The sequence below is a fragment of the Ambystoma mexicanum genome, chromosome 2q (genome assembly GCF_040938575.1).
Source record: "Ambystoma mexicanum isolate Mex_15411 chromosome 2q, UKY_AmexF1_1, whole genome shotgun sequence".
Taxonomy (NCBI): Eukaryota; Metazoa; Chordata; class Amphibia; order Caudata; family Ambystomatidae; genus Ambystoma; species Ambystoma mexicanum.
Window position 1 is genome coordinate 187,413,416 of NC_090924.1, and position 22,410 is coordinate 187,435,825.

Sequence of the window (22,410 nt, forward strand, 5' to 3'; positions counted from 1 at the left end):
ACTTTATGTCTGATTAAGAATGGGGACAATACAAATTGCTACCTTCACTAAATCTTTGGGACCTGTCGAATCGGGAACCTGCCCTCTATGTGGTTTGGGTGATGAAACTATTACCCATTTTCTGTTCCATCTGTGATGTGACAAGATCACTGAGAACTTGGTATCTGAGACCCTTACTCAGGGCTGCTGGCCTACGCTCAACCTTGGATGCCCTGAAATTTTGTAAAGGGACGTCAGATCCCTATATAGTGTCTGGTGCGGCCCGCTCTATCTATTGATTAAAAATGTGAAAATGCTTAACAATAATAGTGAAGCAGATTCATAGAGAGTCAATGTTGGGTAAAGCTGTAATTATGTATGATAAAAAGGCTGGCTGCGAGCTTGCTCTCCCCTTTCTATTCTATGATGTCATATGTATTATATTCCTTATCATGTATATCAACTTAGCAATTTCTGTAATTGTGTTTTTATTTGTGTTTTGTTATTTATCATTATGTATATTAACTTTGAAATGTTGTAAAATTGCAACTGTTTTTATGTACTTCATGGTTTTTATGCCAAATAAATTATTTATTTATTGATTGATTTTGAACACACCCCAAAAAACCTTTCTCCTTCTTTCAAAGTAGTGGTAATGAGATGCGTGTGTGTTGAAAGTCAATCAAGCTAGCCAGTGCTAAAGTATGCAAGCCAGCTGGTGATTTCCAGGTAAGACAAAATCAAATGTGTCTCATCTCAAACACATTTCCAAAGCTCTGTCAAGCCTAGCAAAGGCTGCATTTCTCTGAAATACAGAACCTTCTTTTTAAAGATGCTGCAAAAATTAAAAACAATAAGTAGATTCTGTTGTGTGCCGTGTAAAAGAACTCCTTAATCCAGCCAAACAGTAACATTCTCGAGTTCTCCAAAAGCAACAGACACCAGCCTCCTCCCACTACAACAGGTCCCTGTGACTGTTGCAGAGCTCCAAAGCAAGTGTCCTATATAGAGAGGCAGTTCTAGCTTCCTGAGCTTGGTTGCCCGAATCTCTCAAAGGTTTGAAAAGTTCGGCGGATTCTCAAATTCCAGTCATCAGGTTTAGTCAGGATGCTTACAGACATTTATCAATGACATGGAGATGTAGAATTCAGATTAGGCACTGCCATGTGACCCACGTGACACTGCCTATAAAGATGAACTGGTTTGATACAATCTCTAGCATCTGAACTGTGAAATTGGTTGAAGTGCCTTGTCCTAGGCGTTCAATTATTTACCTGAACTGAGCCTTTTTTGATCAAGATATATTATATCTTACATGTACATGTGTATTCTAATGGCTTTTAAATGTGATTATGTGGCACGGAGAATGAGTGTGGCGCGTAATGAACAAGTCAGTTCCTGATGTTGGTATAGTTAAGCTTTAACTTAATTTTGTGAATTATGATTGTTTACATTTCATCATGCATTCCCAAACTAAGATCTTTTCAAGTGTTCCAGAAAAGCAGAAGCTGGAAACAGCAGATGATCACAGATAAGTCTTGTGCAAAGTCCCCCATTATTTCTCCACGTCTCTCTGTTGTAATCTTATAATTTACGGGCACACAAACAGGCGTCTGCGTTCCTTGTGCAAGATCTACCGGTAAATGATTGAGTGCATGTCCACGAGGAGGGGGAACCACTCTTCTAGTTTAAAAGGGCTTATCCGTGGGTGTCACACACTGCACTGGGATCAGCCCATCCGCCAAACATGCAGAGCTGGCTGCGACTCTTGCCGGTGCTCGCCGTGGCTACAGCGGCTGCCGGCCCTCCGATTCCCAAGGTTTCCTGGACTGTAGAAGATGCGGTTGACTTCTACAATGAGGCTTCCAGCACAGACTACATCTTTAAACTTGTAGACACTGACCCTGGGTATGGCTTGGTGAGTGGTGCCTTCCTTGAACGCTTCCAGAGCATTGGAGCCAGGCATTTTTGCCAATTCTCGAGCACTCTTGGGAGAAAGGGACAATGGGTCTCATTATGAGTTCAGCTGTGCACTCGTTTTTTGCCTGCAAGTCCGTTATAGTGATTTTTTTTGTTGCGATAATTGATTTAACACAAGTTTACTGCACCACCAAAAACCGAGTTTGAGTGCAAGTGGGTGGGGGATTTACCTCCAGTACAGAGGTGGACATCACAGAACTACCGCTATATTCGCAATGAGTCCAAGTGACCCAGTGATGGGGCTTTCATGGTTATTTAAGGCTACTACTCTGTCCGGTGAAGGTTTCCAGAAAGCCAGCACAGCATACCTTGAAGAACAGAAGGCACATTAAGTCTCACGCACATGTTGGTTCTGGAGAATTCGCCGTGGTCGCCCGCATTGCGCGCGCGTGATGCGTTTTAGAGTAGCCTCAATGCGTAACAGAATAGCAGGCATAGTGCACGCCCACTGTTCATAGGCTGCTTGGAAGGATTTAATAAGAGTTTTGTTACACAAAATGATATGAAGAATTGGTGCTTTCTGTAGTGTCGTGCACAATACGCTATTCTTCTGGAGCAAATATTAAGGCAGCAGCAACTGCTGGCTATGTCACACATTCGCATGCGTTGGGGCATATGTTTTATATATATATATATATTTATATATATAGGAATGACCGAGTTTCAAATAGTTGTGTACTTATCTCACTCAGAATGAATCTGCAAGACTCCATCAGCTGCAGTTTACGATGAAGGAGACCGAATGCCTGAAGTCTGAGAATAAAAGCCTTGATGACTGTGACTTCCAAGTGGGCGGGGTAAGTACTATTGAGTAAGATGATGTATGAAAGGTGCATGGCCGCCTTTCACTTGTTCTGTATTGGGGAGTGGGCGCATAGACATTTAATTATTTATTTAGCATTGACTGATTGTTGACACACACACCATTTGCCATCTGCTCCCATGTACATGTCAGAGGGCTTAGAAGACTGACTGCATGAAGCGCTACATTCCAAACACTCCATGCTGTGTGTGGCCAATTGTATCTAAACTAGGGTGTTTCCAGAGGACACAGGCAGCACCAGCTATTGTGGAGCACATGCACCCCAAGGCAGGGGAGAGCATGGTGAGGCCCTTAGTGACTGTGGAGCTCGCCATCTTGATGCGCTCCACAGCCTCAACCGTTTGGCTTTTCCAAAAGAGCCTCATTACAAGTACGCCGGTGCAGCAAAAAGAGACAGTAAAGTGGCATCAGTTCTGTTACCACCACTTTATCACCAAACATCTGCACCTCCAGCCTGCAAGTCTCGGTGGTAAGGTGAAGGCCAATCATCCACCTTACCGCTAAAAGCTATTACAATTACTTATGTGGAATTGTCCCTCACTGTAATTCCAAACGATTCCCCATGGGGTCCTACGGACTCCTATAATGGGGACTAACACCATTGTGCCACCACTCGCAATCCTGCGATAACTCATCCGGACTGATTTGCGGTAACGGTAACTGATGTTACCAGTAAATCAGTGGACTTGCGGTTGGTTTTTCGCCAAACTCACAATGGGACTTCCCCATTTCGCAATTCACGTTTACTAGTGAAAAAAAGACCTTCAGGGTTACATCATGCTTAAAACCTGTTATCTCCCTAGCATAAACATGAGAAAATTAAGCACAGAGGTTGTCTCAGGAGGATAGCTCAGGGGCAACTTGGAGCAACACAGGTTCGATCCCCATGTCCGTGCTTAGAAACGTCTGGGTATTAAGTGCGTTATAAATAACCAATTATAATTATAACTAATTATAACTATAGGTGTTCTTCGTACATGAAGGAATGTATTTCACTCTATGCCCCTGCATCACAATACATGGACTATCGTGCAGGTTCCTGGGCATGTAAAATGCAATGGGCCACATTATAAGTATGGCAGTAAGATAACTACCGGCACCGGTAGGTAGTGCTACCGGCACCGTTGCTACTGTACCGCCATACTACAAGCTGTGCTCCCAGGTGCCTGTCAGCCCGCCAGGTCTGACCTGGCAGGCAGAGTGGCACCCGTGAGAACAGCAAGTCGGATGCACCGGCACCGTTGTAAATGGTGCCGGTGCATTTGACGTCCCCATTCCCATAGAGCCCTATAGGGCTCAAATGGGAATGGGGATGTACCGGTTCCGGCACCCACAAAAGGGCAATTACCGGATCCGGCAGGGCCAGAATACCCAGGTAATTGCCCATTCACGGGGGCCAGACCCAGTTGCGAGTTCGGAGATAGTCTTTCAGGTTTTACAGGCAAGGCTACCTCCAACATTGTAATAAGACTCAATGGGCCTCATTACGAGGTGGGCGGTAAGGGATTACCGGTACCGGTAAGGGCACCGGTGCCGGTAATCCCTTACCGCCCTACCACGAGTTCCCTTTGCGGGTCCTCCCTTAACGGCTGGTTTTTCCAGGCGTTAATGACAGGACCCGCAAAGGGACTCTGGAGCTAATAACAGTACCGCAATTTGTGGTACCGTTATTAGCGCCTTCCCCATTCCCATTGAGCCGTATGGGGGCTCAAATGGGAATGGGGAAGGGCCCTGGTGAATGGGGAATTACCGGTCCCGCCAACCTTGGAATGGACCGGTAATTGCTCCATTCACCAGGGCGGGGTCGGAACGAGTTTTGGAGGCAGCCATGGCGCTAATAGCACCATGGCTACCTCCAACCTCGTAATGAGGCCCAATGTCTGATAATGTTTGTGTACTGGAACATGTGATGTCAGTGGCCCTCATTACAACCTTGGCGGAGGACCATGGTGCTTTTAGCACCATGGTCCATGCCGCTAAGGTTACGATTCCGCCATGGTGGATGGCAGAATTACCGCCCCATTCCAAGGTGAGTGGGGCAGTAATTCCCCATTCACCATTTGCCCTTCCCCATTCACATTTTTGCCCCCAAAGGGCATAATGGGAATGGGGAAGGCGCTAATTACGGCACCGTAAATTACGGTGCCGTAATTAGCTCCAAAGTCCCTTTGCGGGTTGGATTTTTAACGCCTGCTAAAAGCAGGCGTTAAACACCAACCCGCAAAGGGACACTTGTAATCAGGCGTTAAGGGTTAACGGCGCCGACGGCGCTGTTAAACCCTTAACGCCTGAGTTGTAATGAGGGCCAATGTATGCTAGAGCTGGGAATATATGGGTTTATTATTACGTTTGGTTTATTATAGCAATACCTGTACTATAATATGACTACTACAGCAATTGATAGTAGTACCTCCACACATGGGGACAACAGCTGCAAATGCCTGTACAAAATCGAAAAATATGAGTTGTGTCAGTGTTAGTCTATGTGGTAACCACATAGCAGAGCACTCGTTGTTTCAATGCGTGCCCTTGTACCAATTTTATGAATTAAATTGCACTTGCATCATTGTAAACATTCGGTAATATGGCCTGTATGTCCAGGCCCTTGCAACCACGTCCATAGTAAAAGATGTCATGGGTAACTTGAGTCTGGCGTGTCCAGGGCTGGACTGGGAACCAAAAGTGGCCCTGGAATATTTTTTCAAAGGGGCCCCATATTTCACCCAGCGAGCGAGCATAGCGTGTGAGCCAGGGCTGGACTGCCCCACCGGGACATCCCCCGGTAGGCCTCTGGCCTGTAGGGCCTCTTTTTGAGCGGAAGGATACATGTGTTACACATTGCGTGACTCCGCCTGGGTGGTTTGCCTTGAATTGGCTGCCACCACTGACCTAGGCTGAGGCACCGTCATTTTTTTTTCCCCAGGCAGCATCTGGGCTGGGCCCGCACCTGCGCAGGGCCCCCTGGGCTGGGCACCAGATTGGAACCGCACGTGCCCTGCAGAGGCACTGTCATTTTTTTTTTTTTCTTCACAGCAGCTGGGCTGGGCCGGGCCCGCCCCTGCGCAGGGCCTCCTGGGCTGGACACCAGATTGGAACCGCACATGCCCTACCTGCAGCCCAGCCTGCTGCACAGAGTGCACACATTAGCAGGCACTGCAGGCAGGCAGCTGGTCCGGACTGCATGAGGCCCGGCAATGGCAAGCCACAAGATCGATCGATTGTCAGGTAAGAAGCGAGACACACACTGCACGTTGATGATATGCATCTCGACTCGAGATATTCATCAACGTGCAGTGTGAGATCGTCAGTAAAGTTAACTTGCTGCGCTGCCTGGCCAGCCTTCAAATAATTCCCCAGAGCCCTGTTATTGGGCCGTAGACAAAACCGACTCTGCAGACTCCCAAAGCCTGGATAATTATGGGATGCATGTTTGCAATTGCAGCTCAGTAATAAGCTGCACTTGACTTCCAGTGTCTGACATGTAGCAAGCAGCAGGGACCTTCTCCCTGGGGGACCGTCACCCTCCTCACTAAACGCCCACACTCTGCCGCTGGAGCACATACTAGGCTGTCCTTGCACCAGACTGGAGAATGAATGACTGACTCAAGATCATAGCGCTGTGAGTCGCATTATTCTGGCCTGCCTTCTGAAATCCAGTACACTCACTTGCCATGTGTGTAGACGTGGCGGAGGTCAGGACCCACCCAGGGCTGGACTGGGAACCAAAAGTGGCCCTGGAATTTTTTTTCAAAGTGGCCCCATATTTCACCCAGCGAGCGAGCATAGCGTGTGAGCCCAACTCTTCTATGAGCGGATTCAGAGTATCCCCCAAGAAAATGAAAATGAGTCAAAATGAGTGCATTTAAAGCAGCTTTTAAACATATATGGATTAAATGGTCATCTTTTAAATAAGTTACCAACAAGTACATCTTCAATGACAGAGGGACAAACCACAAGTGCAATATCGGTCTGAATAAAAGTAATCCTGGAGAGGTTATTTTCTCTCATTGTAGTCATGCGTTGTTTTTCAGGGCACAACTAGAGGATACATGTGGGTGGGCACACTTTTTTCCGAGGGTGGCTGCTACCCTGCTTGGGTGTTTTTGAGTCCGGAAAACGTGCTCAAGTGTTTGACTACAAGGATTTCACCTAGGTTATCATGTACCAAGTGCAGACGCTTACCCACAAGACCACATAACTGGGATTTTGTTTTACTAGGTATATTTCACTATAGATTGTTGGGATTAAAAGGTGGGCACCTTTTACACTTTGCCAGCGTACTTATGGGAAAATCTACCCTCTCATGTCATTTTTCTGGTGTTGATTAATGTTTTTTTAATGCCATTGCTCTTTGGTGTGATGCACTTTTTTCTAAGGGGAAAGGTCAATTGATCCAAACATGTATATTTCCCTTTAAGTTATGTACACTTACTGTGCGTATATTGATAGGTGCCAGCTTTTGATATTTGCGATCGGGCCAGAAGTCCCCACACCTAGTGATGTGAGGGAGCCGTACGCATCTCCTAGTTAAAACACCTCATTTTACTCCACATGTTGCAGCAGTAATGGGAAAAAAAGCCATATGATTTACAGGAAGATATAAAGATAACATCTCAGCAGCAGTCGCCTAACCTTCTCAGTTGCCGTTGCAATGTTCTGTTATGGGATCCCCTGCTTCGCCTTTCAATTCCTGCATCCTGCCAAACAGTTGTGGCCTGCTCACCCCATCCAGTGAAGGCTCAGGGGGTACATTGATAAGGGTCCCTTCTCATTTTGTCTGCCACCCCAAAATAAAGCCTCTCTCCTGATATTGCCATATGGGTAAATGTTAACAGTGACAAATCATATACTGGACGTCTCATTGTATTGGTCTCCTGCCTTACTCATGGCAACGTGTTTTTAATGTAACTTCCTATGATACCTGTGTGTATTAAAGACTTATTCTGTGATATAAGTTTCTGTAATATCACGGGTCACCATTAAGTTTCTGTAATATCACGGGTCACCATTCATGCAAATAAGGGGTCCCGCACATCTTATGTAGTCCAGGGCCCAGAAAATCCTAGGGCCGGCCCTGGGCTGGGTAATAATTGTTCATGGAAATATTTTATGCAAAATGCTTTGTCGAAAGGGCTATGTTAACAACAATTCACTAACAAATGTACCAACACACTTGGGCGTCATTACTAGTCTCAGTACCAGAAAAGAAAATGTAAAGCTTGTGTCTATCAGTCTTTTTTTCAATTTCCTTTCAACCAACTCCAAGATGTCATATCGCCTTCACTCCGTCTGCGTAATGTTGTTACCAGGAGTATAATAGGTTAGAGAAGACTGAGGGTTAAGTAATGCAGTGTACAATAGATCTAATTCTAATGAAACCCGTGAGATGCATCAGTCCTCTCACACAAGCAGCTCAGTAATGAAGTAGGAGTCAGTAAATCAGACAGAGACGCATGAACTTTATGTTGTAGGTCAGGTTGCATGCACCTCAAAAGACGCCAGTCACCCTCAAAATCTCAATGAGATGGATTCCCCATTATACGATGTGCTCGGCCCTCAATAAACACCTCAGCATCGACATTACACACTCTTCTGCTCACATTATCATCTCACTCACATCTAAACCTAGGTGACCCTGAATGCATCTCTGATCTGATCCTCACACAGTTCTTTTGTAAAAAGACTCCTGATTGCACTACCACGGTATGGAGACAACACAATTAGCAAGTCAATTACAAAGAAAACCAACTACCTATTAAGTCCCATTCAGTGCCATCTAAGTCACCCTGAGGCCTCACGCACATACACATAGAAGTTCCATTTATACAGAGCTTGCTGTCACCTTGTAATGACTTCTTAGCACTGTAAATACCAGCTAGTGCTGGCCCTCTTCGATAGCAATCATGTCATAAACTTCTGAACGATGAAAGGAAGAGTCAGCCCTGATAATAATCAAAAGCTCCATAAAACCCCTGATAATACCCCACTTGCAAAGCACTGCTGAACATATACAATGTGCAATATCAATAAAGCTCACAACAAGAACCTTTTATGTAATGCACAGCCCGGTGTATGTTCTGTTGGAACTTACATGATGAGTTGGGCTGTTATTAGGCTGTACAATAGTAAGCATTTTAAGCACCTCAGGAGAGTGAAAACCAGTCGTGCTTCAAACCTGTGGACTGCATGTAGATCGGTTGCACACGTCCCTCACTGTCCACCCTCCCCACAGCACGCCAAAGCACCCCAGGCAGGTTTCTGAGCCATAAACTCCATCTAGACACCACTGCCCACAACCACCCCATCTCTCCCTCGAAATGTTCCCTCTGATCACCTTTCTTGGTACAGAGAATCTTTGGGCAAGGACCTCCACTCCATTGACACAGGTGCACATGTGAATTCTATGCAGACCGTGCTCTGGCAAGATCAGCATCAGCTCCAGCCAGTAGTTTATAAGAACTTATGAGAAACGTAGTGAGATAATGGGAACAACACCAGTGACATGCTTATGTCGATATCTCAAAAAAAGTACGAGCATCAATAGAAAAGGATTTATCTCCGGTTAAACGAGCTGTTGCATTTAATGCCACAGTTTCCTCTACAGCTCCCCGTGCTGCTGGACAAGGAACCCACATGCTCTGCCAAAGGTCATACAATTTCACCCCAGGGCATTCTGGCTCACAGGCTACGTGAAAATCCAAGGCCTTATGCTAGATCTGGCACGCAGATGCCTGCTTCACGCCCTCCGACCTTCAGAATGCACCCACCGCTGCAGTGTGTCAAGAAAGGGTGCTGTCTACTGCACCACGAAAGGCAATGCATTAGAGAGCATTACATCATTTGAGCATTATATAATTTTTAAGATGAAATACAAACTTGTTGCAGGCTGACAACGGTCCTTTTATATGTCTGCAACACATCACCCTACTTCCACCCTCTGCCAGCTTCCGTGGCCATTCCCACAAGAAAGTAAATTTTCAGGACCCCCCCAACCCCCACACCCACACTGCGCCAGCGCTCCGCCAGGCGGGTCCTGACCTCCGCCACGTCTACACACATGGCAAGTGAGTGTACTGGATTTCAGAAGGCAGGCCAGAATAATGCGACTCACAGCGCTATGATCTTGAGTCAGTCATTCATTCTCCAGTCTGGTGCAAGGACAGCCTAGTATGTGCTCCAGCGGCAGAGTGTGGGCGTTTAGTGAGGAGGGTGACGGTCCCCCAGGGAGAAGGTCCCTGCTGCTTGCTACATGTCAGACACTGGAAGTCAAGTGCAGCTTATTACTGAGCTGCAATTGCAAACATGCATCCCATAATTATCCAGGCTTTGGGAGTCTGCAGAGTCGGTTTTGTCTACGGCCCAATAACAGGGCTCTGGGGAATTATTTGAAGGCTGGCCAGGCAGCGCAGCAAGTTAACTTTACTGACGATCTCACACTGCACGTTGATGAATATCTCGAGTCGAGATGCATATCATCAACGTGCAGTGTGTGTCTCGCTTCTTACCTGACAATCGATCGATCTTGTGGCTTGCCATTGCCGGGCCTCAAGCAGTCCGGACCAGCTGCCTGCCTGCAGTGCCTGCTAATGTGTGCACTCTGTGCAGCAGGCTGGGCTGCAGGTAGGGCACGTGCGGTTCCAATCTGGTGTCCAGCCCAGGAGGCCCTGCGCAGGGGCGGGCCCGGCCCAGCCCAGCTGCTGTGAAGAAAAAAAAAAAATGACGGTGCCTCTGCAGGGCACGTGCGGTTCCAATCTGGTGCCCAGCCCAGGGGGCCCTGCGCAGGTGCGGGCCCAGCCCAGATGCTGCCTGGGGAAAAAAAAAATGACGGTGCCTCAGCCTAGGTCAGTGGTGGCAGCCAATTCAAGGCAAACCACCCAGGCAGAGTCACGCGATGTGTAACACATGTATCCTTCCGCTCAAAAAGAGGCCCTACAGGCCAGAGGCCTACCGGGGGATGTCCCGGTGTCCCGGTGGGGCAGTCCAGCCCTGAATGACAAGTACTCAGATAGACACTTATACTCAAGGTTTCTTGGTAAAAACTCTTCTTAATTTATTACACAATCATTTATAAAGCATTCACTAAATGAGGCAACCAATATCACACAAAGATAATACTACAATACCGATTGCTAAGCAGTTGAGCTCCCTTGAATTAGGAGCCAAATAGCATTGAAGTAGGGGCAAAAAGGCATAAATTGATAAAAACGAATATTACAGTTACTTTAAAACAGTGCAAATAGTTTGAGTTCACCAGAGGAGTTGATTCAATGCAATAGATAGGCCAAAGTCAATGGGCTAGTGTCTTTGTGTACAAACAGTTCTGGTATTTAAAACGGAAAAGTCTTTGCAATGGTTCTTAGAAGTAGTTCAAGGAAGAAAGGTTTGTATGTCGAGTCACAAGCTGACTAGGCCTGCAACTTGCCAAAGTTCCATGAACTTTCGCAGTGAGAGGTAAGTTCTCTCGGTCGGGTTTTCACAGTACCTTATATTGAAGCAAAAGATGCAACTGAAGACTTCTGTTCCTGGCAGTTCCTGCAGATCTCGCTGTTCCTGAGCCTCAGTCGTGGGGACAAGAGTGAGGATGTCGGGGGACTCCTGCACTGCACGAAGACGGATCACAAATCTGGCAAATTGGCAAATCTTCCATTCCGGTTACTGTTCTTCAAGCACAAAGGCTGGCGTCCTTCTCCCTGGTTAATCCTAACCAGCTCAGAGCATGGTATGCAGGTGGCTTACGAGTTGGTAGGTCCTACCAACTCAAAGGAAGAAGTCGTCCTTGAAGGGGCTTCTCTGTCGAGGTGAACTTGGCGATTCAGACCTGCAGCAGGGCTCCACCGGGCAAACCAACGGTCCAGCAGTTGCAGCAGCCGTCCTCTTCCAGCTCGTCTTCGGTTCTTTCGTTCCAGTGGTCGACTCTGCTTTTCAGTCCAAGAGACTCGCCTTTTAAACAGTTTTCTCCCATTCATTCCAGCCTAGCTGCCACTCACCCAGCAGGGTGGTTGTCCTTGCCAGACAGTCAGCCGGCCAATCACACCAGAGTGCATTTGGGTCTCCTAGGAGACTAAGCACAGGGAGTTTCGGGCACCTCCCTCACTTCCTGCCCACCCCAGACACTCAGACCTCAGAGGCGGTATTCAGTCCTGAAGCCCACAAAAGGCATGGAAACAAAGGGACCAAACCTAGTTTGGCACGCAGAGACAAACTCTAGAACGTCCTTTCCAAAAATAAATGGGGAAAAAAGAAGACCGGGACCTGTTAAACAAAGGGGCTTAAGGTGCCATCTTGAAAAACATGGCACCTGCAATTTTTAGCTACCGGTGTTCGCGGTCGGGAAAAATCATGGTAGTTCTTTGTAAAACCACTGCCACCAGCCATTTCGATAGGAAAGGGCAGCATTTGACTGCTACATGAGTTTCTAGACACAGGGGGTACTATATATCACCTCAAGCACTTTATTGTAAGATAGTGTGTGCTGGGTCTAGGAATTTAAAAAGACTAGTAAAGTCAATTTAACTTTACATTCTCTGGGAAAGAGTAGTTTATCCCAGAGAAGTTATTTAAACCTTGGGACAGCCTAGAAAGGCTTCTACTGCACTGAGGGTGCTGTGTAACACACATGAAAAGATGATGCCTACGGTGTTGGCTAAAACTCCATAATCAAAGAACACAAGAGTAAAACACATATCAAAATACACGAGAGAGTGGGAAAAAAGGCTCACACTCTCGCCAGTAAAAAAAATCAAGTCCCCAAAATCCAGCAAAGTTGCTGGGGGTCTCTAAGGTGAAGGGAATTAGCACATTTATGAGAATTCTCCCTAACACAGAACACTCGACGATTTTAGGCATGCTGGCAGACGTTAGAGATGGATAACTCTGTACCTACGCGTCGGAAATTGGGTCAGCTCAATTAGACCCGTGAGCTCCTGCTAAGCCAGATGAAGGTCAAATAGCCTTTAGGCTTGGGGCAAGGGACAAGGAACTTGGGATGGGTGTTGAATGAAGGGTTCATGATAATTAAGCGGTCCAATAACACAGCGAGTAGAGTACTCGCTTTGACACCTGTGCAGAGCCTGCTGACACAGGTTCGAATCTCGGCAGGGCCAAACTGGGTCATAGTAAGCAGCGCTGAGATGCCTGACGGTTCGTAGCGCTATATAAAATGCTAAATTATTATTATTAATTGCCTGCGCTTTGTGACCTCGGTGAGTGTGGTACGCCATTAGTAGACTCAGCACAGAGCAAGAGAATAGTCTGCGGTCGTAGACTTCTGTTCTTTATGGATCTAAGCTTGCAGTCTCAGAGCAGAAGGCAAGACCTTGTTCAAGTGAAGTGGCAGCTCTGAAGAGATGCTTGGTTGACAAGAAAGTGAATGCTTTTACAAACTGTTCTTCTGGTTGATGTGTTGGATGATCCCATTGGATTCATTTCTGGAAGCTTATTTTGCTGACTTTGCTCTGTTCCAAATATGTTTGTTGGCAATGAGGTGCACATTGTTTCATGACTCTATCTTCTTTCTCTATGGAGTTTGGAGTTTCTTTACATTGGTTGGGTGGTGGAGGTGTTTTGTCTGATTGGCTGTGTGTGGCCAGCTTTGGATGGGGATGTTATGTTACTGGCACGGTATGAAGTTGTGCAATGTGTTCCTTTTCTCTCCCTCTCTGTCTCTCCCTCACATGCTCCTCCTTTGGCTGTCAGTGCATTTGCTTTGAGGATGGTCATTGTTCTTTGGTAGTTTTATACCAAAAAGCAAGTTTATTGAAGGGTTTGTTTTCAAGCATGCCTCGGGAGGATAGCCCAGAGGCAACGTGCTCGCCTTGGAATAAAGACGACACGGAACACCACAGGTTCGATCCCTGGGTTTGTGCTTAGAAACCTCTGTGCATTAAGTGTGTTATAAATAACCTATCATATCATATCATTGGAATGTGGGCATTTCTTTTTCTGACTTTTGTGATGCATGATTTTCTGATGACAATAAAATTCTGTTGGTCATAAATGTTGCATGGAAATCCAAGTGGACCCATGTTATAGTATTTCCTCTATCACAATTAACAAAGCAGATTGTAAATGCCTACCACTGTGTCCATGTATGTTGGGATGAATTTCTACGGAAACGGTTATCATTGCACAGATGCATAATGCATCCCTATGCCATGGGAATCCATAACATCTTCGTATTGGGCCCCATTACAACGGCGGCGGTTACCTGCCGGTGCTATCGTCGGATTGCCACTGAACTCGTAACACTGTTCCGCCGCCTGAGATCTCGGTGTCACTGGGACATTACAAGTCCCGTCGGGCCAGGATGTCAGGCCGTGGAAACTGTACATCCCCTTTCCCTGGAGTCCCACAGGACTCCTCGGGAATGGGGACATGGGAACAATGACACCATTGCTAATGGTGCTGGTGCTTCAGTGAGAAACATGCCTGCAGGGGCCAGCAGGTCAGACCAGCGGAGAGCACTGGCCCCTGTAGTCATTCTCGTAGTCTGGCAGTTCAGAAAGGGTGCCGATATGTTTATTTCACGACCGCCAGACTTGTAATGAGGCCTGTGGTAGAGCACATAGAGGTGGCGGGATTGTACATTTAAATCCATAACCCTGCTCCACCGTACAAAACAATCAAAATCTCCCATGGCTACAAAGTTTGAGGTATGGTTTTTACCATACGTTTGAGGGTGCAAGCAAAAGAACCACCCAAGTGATGCTTTCTGTTGCCATTTTCTGTGAATCTGTGATACTTGTTTAGCTGATTCCGCCAACAAGTCGGATTCTGTCAGTCAAAACCTAATCTCCTCTAGTCCATATCAGACTGTATGGCCCAGACGATTACATTATTCTGATATTGAGTGGAATTGTGCTTCCTCTCCTTTCAGAGAATACAGTCTTGCTCAGCAGTGTTCCTTGTGGACCCTGAAAGGAATGCCATTGTGATCAGCTGTGATGACACCAGTCCCGAGGTAGGTGTCGCTGGTCCTATTACTTTGACCATTGCCACGCTGGCTTTTTCTGCAGCTTGCTCATGATCCTTTTGTGATATTTTATATAAATGTTATTAAAAAAAAGGGAGGCCTTTTTAGAGTGGCTTTAGCGGTGATCCAATGCAATAACGCAGGCATGATTCCAAAGATTACGTTTGCTTTTCTCAGGTGTTTATTGAACTCACACATTGTGTATTGTTACAGCAACCAAGCAATTGCTATAATACAAACTTAATTTCAATGCGCACCTGTGGAGATATTAGAACATTTTATCTGCACCGTCATCAAAAGTGAAACACAGCGCAAGATCACCTGCTGGGGCATTTTTACAATCCAAAGGAATGACCACAGGTCCAAGTGGAAATGGTGAAATGCTCCAGCCAATGGGAGAATGTGAATCCAAAAATAAAGATGACATGGTACCATGTGTCACCGGTCTGCCCGAGTGTAGTTTTGGAGGTTAACACCTTCTTTCTATTGGGTTTAATCAAACTTGCGAAAGTAGTATAGATGAACTTAACTTGACAAAGTGCAGAAACAGCACACATCCTGCTGTGGTAGCAGCTAAACGACAGGTGATGTGAGGTTACCAGACCCCTCCTGCCACCTCTGCACTGATGCAGACCTTATGAGGATACTACGCATTCCTCATCAATGTGAGAACTGGTGACTTCAGAAGTGAGCTCCATGGAGTGGACACTTCTGATGAACACAGAACTCCATAACATAAACCTACAACGCAGAATAAAAGCGGGGAGCTTCTCTTGCATACATTTAGGAAGACACACATGAGGAATAGTGGAAATTTGTTCCTAAAATATTTTCTTTTGTGATATGATTGGAGATGTCTCTTTCAATATGAGGAGTAGAGAAATCCAATATTAAATTTAGTCTATCCGCCGGTCTATTTCCAGGATGGCAGATATGAATATTTTTAAGTGCCTGAATTGTTGTGATCGCCGCTGGGAAATGTATTATGGACCTGCCCCAAGGAGCAGTCTTGTTTTAGATTCTGCATGGAAAGAGTTAGCAAGTTGCAGGCCAAACAGCTCCCCTACCTTGATGCTGTGTGGCGATGGAATCGCTCCACTGTCCACAGAAGTACCCGAGAAAAAAGGATACATGTTGCTTTATTCGTCACTATGGAAACTATTCTATCAATGAGGAAAACTCCAGGCACCCTGGATCTATCCGGCCGGGAGAACCTTGCCCATTATGTGCTGTATGGAGCAGGGAAGGAATAGGAAAAGAATTTCACCCCAGATGCTGGGTAGAGTCTGGGAGCTTTGGGAATTTGTTATATGAAGAAAGAGGTATATGCTGTAATGGGATTGGGAATAGGGTTGGGCAAAATGGCAGAAATTGGTCCCGCTTAGAAACTGGCAAATTCAGGGCAAAATCCACCTGCTTCTTAAATTGTGCATGATTAGTAAAATATGCTATTTAAGCTGTTTTCCAACCCAATTTGTTTTTTTGTTGGGCAGTTATGCTGACATTTCTACCAATTAGGATGTAGAAAAACATTTGTACCCCTGTGATTGGCTGAATTGTAGGGAAAATAACCTGACCTGTATGGCAAAAAATTGATGATTCGGTCTAGGAAGAAAGGCGCTCAAAAATTACAAATCCAGAACAAATCTAATCCACTAGCAAAGCAAAATTGGAAGTGTGTTTTGCCAATTTGTTCCACCAGCATTAATTTTGCCCACACATTATAGGGTGATATATCAAATATGAAAGGTAATGTTCCTATGATTCCCTGATTGGTCGTTCCACAGCTTTGTTCCACCTCTGAGAAATGAGTGATAGGTGAAAAGATGAAATAGTACAGGAAAGACAATGCATGACACAGTTGACATTAAGAATACATGTTTTATTTTCTAACAGTAGGATTACAATTTCAAGTCTTGATATTTATACAGTTTTCAACATTATCTTGGGAGGCTGCAATTAGGTGTCTCCTTCTCTATCATCTTTCTTAGTGCCAGATAACCAAATAGGCAAAGTAGGAACCGGCATATGGGCCCCACTCCTTTTAGGACTCCATGACAACAGATCCAAAACAATATTGATTGGTTTTTTTAAAGAAAATTACAATTAAGCTTTCTTAAATTGTTTCTAAAAGATCGAAAAAAATGAATCAACTCAAAGAAACAAACGGAAAAGCTTGCATTAAAGACTCTACAGAGTATAGAGAAATACTGTATTATTGTAATGTACCCATTAACAACTTAAAGTAGATAAACCAGAGACATCAGATTCACATTACAGATTGTCTCTTAAAAGCTCATCATGTGGCAACTGTCAGTATGTAAAACTATCTGATGCAAACTACGTACGTGTAATGTACAGTACTGATGGTCATCTCCATCTACCGCCCGACGTGCACACTACTTAGCTCAATGTTATCCCACAATAGCGCACGGGTGCAGTCAAACAGGAGAAACCTCCAGAAGCTAAGCTTTTTGTGAATTAGTGTGTCACGAGTTCCTGAGGACTCCAGACCCTAGTAGAATATTCACGAGTAGAAGCTTTGAGAAGACTGACGAGTATACATAGGTAGGCACCCGACGTCTGCATTACTAAGTTAGGTTTTCTGAGTTCTAATGAAGTTTGATTAAATTCACCATCTAATTTCTACCCTAACAGAACAAATCTATCTTGTTCAGGCACTTTTTACTAATTTTTGTCGGAAATTTAAGAATTCTTTTAATTTCCAAAGCGTAAATATTGTTTGTCATCGCCCTTTTGTGGACCCATAATGTTGGCACCCGAAAAGAAGAGGTAGCAAAGCAGAGCAGAAAACTGAAAACATATTATGAGATCATTTGCAAGGTGGGCCCTGAAATCTGGACTGGCTAGGGGCCTCTGTATTGTTTAATCCGGCACTGATCTTTCTGTGACTGCTCTCTGAATTTCTAATTGTGCACACACTGGAGATGATGCAGGAAAAGTTGATTGCATGACTATCCCATGAGTCTATTGTTATTTTAATGTTATTTAAATTGCTGCCAATTTGAATACATACATCTATTAATAACTCCCAAAAATAATGATAAATAACAACAAGCAAAAGTAGACAGGCAGCTGGGTGTCCGAATAGTGTGAGCTGGGTTGCACATTCTTTTACCTAGAGATCGATTGGTAGAAACACTCCATCCAGAGTAGGGACAGGCAACCTGGAGGCTCTCTATATGTGTTGGTCTACAACTCCTGTGAGCTTTCACTATTGACTTTATGGGCTAGGACTGCTGGGAGTTGTAGGCCAAAACATTTGGGGGGGGGAGGGGCAAAGGTTGCCTTTCTCTAGTCTAGAGTCGATGTGGAATTAGTTGGGGGTCCCACTCTAGTACCCAGTGGTCACATGTCGAATTATAACAACGGTGTCCCAAATTGGCATCCATGCGGGATATTATTGAAAAAAATGTAACTTCTCAACTGCGGTTCAAGGAACATTACATGCATATACCTCCAGCGTTCTAAAATGAGCGCTGCGATATTGATTTGTTATTTATATTTCAATTTTGGCAAAGGTGAAAGATGTACTTAAAATTATCACCGAAAGTTGGTACTCATATATCAATCTCGAAAGGATGAAAGGCTGAGTTGGCCTTGCAGAGATTCACACTCGCGACCAACAGATCACACACAGATCAAAGCAGCAAGCACTCAACCCGCTGAGCTATCTTACAAGCTGTTTGCATTCTCTCTATGTTCATATCTTGAATTCCAGTTGATTTCTTTTCCGCTCGCGAAAGGGTTTTGGCTGTGCTTCTGCTTGCTCTTCTAGAATGTCTGCTGCAGAACTGCATTGAGTGCAACTTGCTGGAAGACAGGGCCAGTCTGCTGTGCAGCAGGTGCATCCGAGTGCACTCACCTGTATATTTTGATTGAGGTGTTCTCCTGTCTCTTTCCATTCCAGAGTGCTCGTGTGCGCAGGTCCAGCTGGAGATCCAGACATGGACGCAGACCTGCGGTGAGACCTCGTCCAGCAAACAGATTCCGACCTAGTGTTTACACTAACATCGTGCACCCACGGCGTCCCAGCTCCAGAGGCACCGGCCTCGTCAACGTGTAGTCAGCCAGGCAGGCAGCTCTTCAAGCCGTGAGCTTCCCTGGAAGGCGTCCCCTATGCTCCATGAACACCGGTCCAAAGGTCGCCCTCCCTTACGCTTCACTCCTGTTGGGCAGAATTTATTTTTTCCAAAAGCATTGGACATTTCACCATTTTATGCTGATTTCAAAATGGGTGCTCCCTAGCTATTGGCAGAACCTTTGTAAGCCAATCACAAGTTTGCAGAAAAATCTCATGCAAAAATGCAACAGAGGGGCTTTTTCATTTCATAATGCAACATTTAACACACTTTGCAAACTTTTGTTTAACGTTTATCAGCATTATTTTAGGAGTTTTGAAACAAACGAGGCCACATTATTACTTAGCAGTTTGCAAAAAGTGTTGACATCTTGATTAAACATGTAGGTGTTATTGCAATATTTACACATGTTGAAACGTGATCAGGTTTTGCAAGACTTTTTGAATGCACATTGTTCAGGGATTTTTTGAATGCACATTGTTCAGTGATTTTTTGAATGCACATTGTTCAGGGATTTTTTGTTGCACATTGCAGTTGGTAGGTTTGGACGAGGAAATATTGTTTGTGGAGAGGTTGGGATTATATATAAATAGGACAGGAGAGAGTTCCCCTCCCGCCCCCCACATTTTGCAGCAACACATGAGTAAAACATTTGCGGTAAAAAAATCAGCAGTCAAAAAAAGCAGTAAAAGCACACGTAACTGTTAGAATTGCTTTAGGCAATTGTAAACACGATATTAAGGGTGCAGTGTTACTTCCAGGTAAATGAAAAATGTCAGCTTTCAGGCTACAATGTGTGGTGTATGCATCTGCTGTCTGGCTCTTTGCATGAGTAAAGAGCAGGTCCCCTCATAAACAGTACTTCTCAGCGTCCGGAAGTGTAAGGAGTTTGAGCAGTTCCTTGCCTGGCTCTGAGGGTAAGGGGTTGGGTGAACAAGGGTACCGGTTACCGCCAACCACTAACTGATGCACGGCGTGGGGGTCTGTGGGGAGGCTCACCTGGTCGCTACCACACTCATCCTGGCATGTGGCATGCAGTTTTCGCATTGTACCACCAAAGAGCGGGTCATGTACAAATCATGCAGACAGAATTGGGGGTAGTAAGGGTGACATCAGAACAAGTGCTGCAGAGAAGCATACATTGAGGGGAAAAAACATTTGGGGAATGAATATCAGGTTGGTGCTCATGAGCCCTGCATGCGGGAAACATATTTGCAAGCGCTGGTATTTGCATACGCAGAGAGCTCACAAAGTACGCAGATACCCTCAATGGAGGTGTCAGTGGGGAGGTGTAGATACCAAATCAAAGGTTGCCCTGGCCTCAGTTATTGGCTTGGCAAAGGGAGGGGGTGAATCTGACCATGCCGCCCGATCCCAAGTAATGTAAAGCAACCAATCCAATTTCTTAATTATCCAATGCACCTGAGAGATATTGAAGAAGGGAAGTCCGAGGAGGAGAGGCCGGCCCTTGTAAAGGAGCGAGGTCTTCCCAGAAGGAAGTGGGAGTCTGCAGAGAGCAGATGTGCAGAGCAAGAGTGTGTTAAAAGTGAGAGGAAGCGGCTGCTTTGAGAGGCTTGATGAGAGGAAAGCAGGTGATTGGGACTAGTAGGGAAAGATTGGTGTCTTGGGGGAGAGAGTGGGGAGGAGGTTGGAAACAGCAGTTTGAAGAGGAGCAAAACATTGGTTAAGTATCAGGAGGTGGTTGCAAGAGGACAGGCGTAGGTGGTGAGAGAACAGGAGGAGGTGGTGGGTGGGCAGGAAATGTTGTGTCACTTGTAAAGTCGAGGCTGCAGGACACCATGTGAGCCAGGAGGAGAAAAAATATCAGGAGGAGGAGGAGAGATATCAGGAGGGGTTGCGAGTGAGCAAGACACACATGAGGAGGGGGAGGAGGAGGAGAAGGAGGAGATAAGACATCAGGAGAAGGTGTAGATGGTAAATGATCAATGCCACAAGGTAGAGTGTCAACCGAAGGAGGTTGTAAGATACCGAGAGGATGTGGCGGTGTGCACTAAAGGGAAGGAAGTAGAAAGAGGTCAGAAGAAGGAAAAGCTGACCAAACAGGTGGTTGCAATTACCTCTCATTTATTACTTTGACCCCTTATTTGTAACAAACCCCAAATATACACTGAAACCCATAAGAACTGCATCTGGCTCATGACAGATCCATGTCACCTTTGTGATGGGATGCAAAGTTCGATAGTATCATTCCTCCCTACACTTTGCCTGTGAATTGAAGGGTGCTGGGAAATGGAGCTTTGAAGACCCACCAACTTTGACTAATCTTGATTCTTCCTATGGCAGAATAATGGCCTGGAACCTCTGCCAGGCACTCTGAAAGCCTACTGCATGCGGGGAAGACAAATACAAATACATGCTGCACTGAGGGGGGAGGACATTGATAACAGCCCTGTTTTAAATAATACTTGATCCAGATGTGCTGTCTGTTTCAGCACGATTCTAATTGTGATAAATGAGAAAATGTACGGTGCATGGAAATGGAGCGATTGGCCGGTAGCAAATTACAAGGTGAAGTGGGGAGTCTGGGACGAACACAAAGCTCTCCCAATTTTAATATCCTTCCACTAGAACAGCCCACTTAATAAAGTCTGATATGTGCCGTGGGTACTGGTTAAATTGATTAACAGGTTTACTATACATGATATGATGTCAGAGAGGAAACCAATGAATACAAAAGTGGTTCTTTTAAATAAGGAAATACAATAGATCCCAAAGGGGGCATCCCATCCTGCCTTATTGTAATATGGAGCATATATTGATCGGCCAGGCAGAGTACTGATCATTTCCCTCAATGCTAGGAAAACAATGCAACACAATAAGATGAGGGTTTGGCATTGAGGGATTCAGGGTTTGGCGTGTGATGATCTATTGTACCCATAGAATGTAGTCCAAGACACATCTGTCATGATTGCTGTCTGTAGTCCCACGCAAACTCAACCCTATCTATTGGGATGGCAGATGTGTGCTTACAGGCGCATGCTCAGTTGGGAGCACTACAAATGGAAACTGTAAATGGCTGCACACCTAGGGCTTCCGGGTTGCTTGGATGTGCCCCAACTGCAATATATTGCAACTTGGAAGCCTGGGATTGAGATGTGTGTATAGCACATTTCCAAGCTCCCAGCACCTTTCAAACTGTTCTTACTTTTCACAAGCCTTGCAAAACACAGTAAATAATACTCAGTAAAGCTATACTGTAATGCAAAGTGACGGGAAGATGATTTAAAACTCATGCCATACACGTTTTAAAGTAATGAAATAAAATGTAATGCTACTTCACCGCATTGGCTGTCCACAATTCTTTCGGGATGGGTTGATTTTTCAAAGGACCAAAAAGACGTGAATTAACAGCGTTATGTTACGATTCCATGTTATGTTGGGCGGTGTCGTGCTTTGTTATCTGATGTGACCTGGGATTGGTCGCTACACACCCACAGCAACCATTTATTGGTCCTCCATTCAGCCAGGACACAGCCCCTTTTTCAGCTGATCTTGAGCCCTAAAGAGCAAACTTGTAGGTGTCAGGATTGGGC

General features: G+C 45.4%; 1 protein-coding gene across 1 annotated transcript; it reads left to right on the top strand.

Moving 5' to 3' along the window:
* Nucleotides 1-1,684: 1,684 nt before the first annotated feature.
* Nucleotides 1,685-22,156, top strand: LOC138569267 (cathelicidin-1-like). The gene is made up of 4 exons (XM_069647098.1): nucleotides 1,685-1,897; nucleotides 2,652-2,756; nucleotides 14,658-14,741; nucleotides 18,685-22,156. The coding sequence occupies exons 1-4, from the start codon at nucleotides 1,727-1,729 to the stop codon at nucleotides 18,838-18,840; spliced, it is 516 nt and encodes a 171-aa protein (XP_069503199.1). The 5' UTR covers nucleotides 1,685-1,726; the 3' UTR covers nucleotides 18,841-22,156.
* The last annotated feature ends 254 nt before the right edge of the window (nucleotides 22,157-22,410 follow it).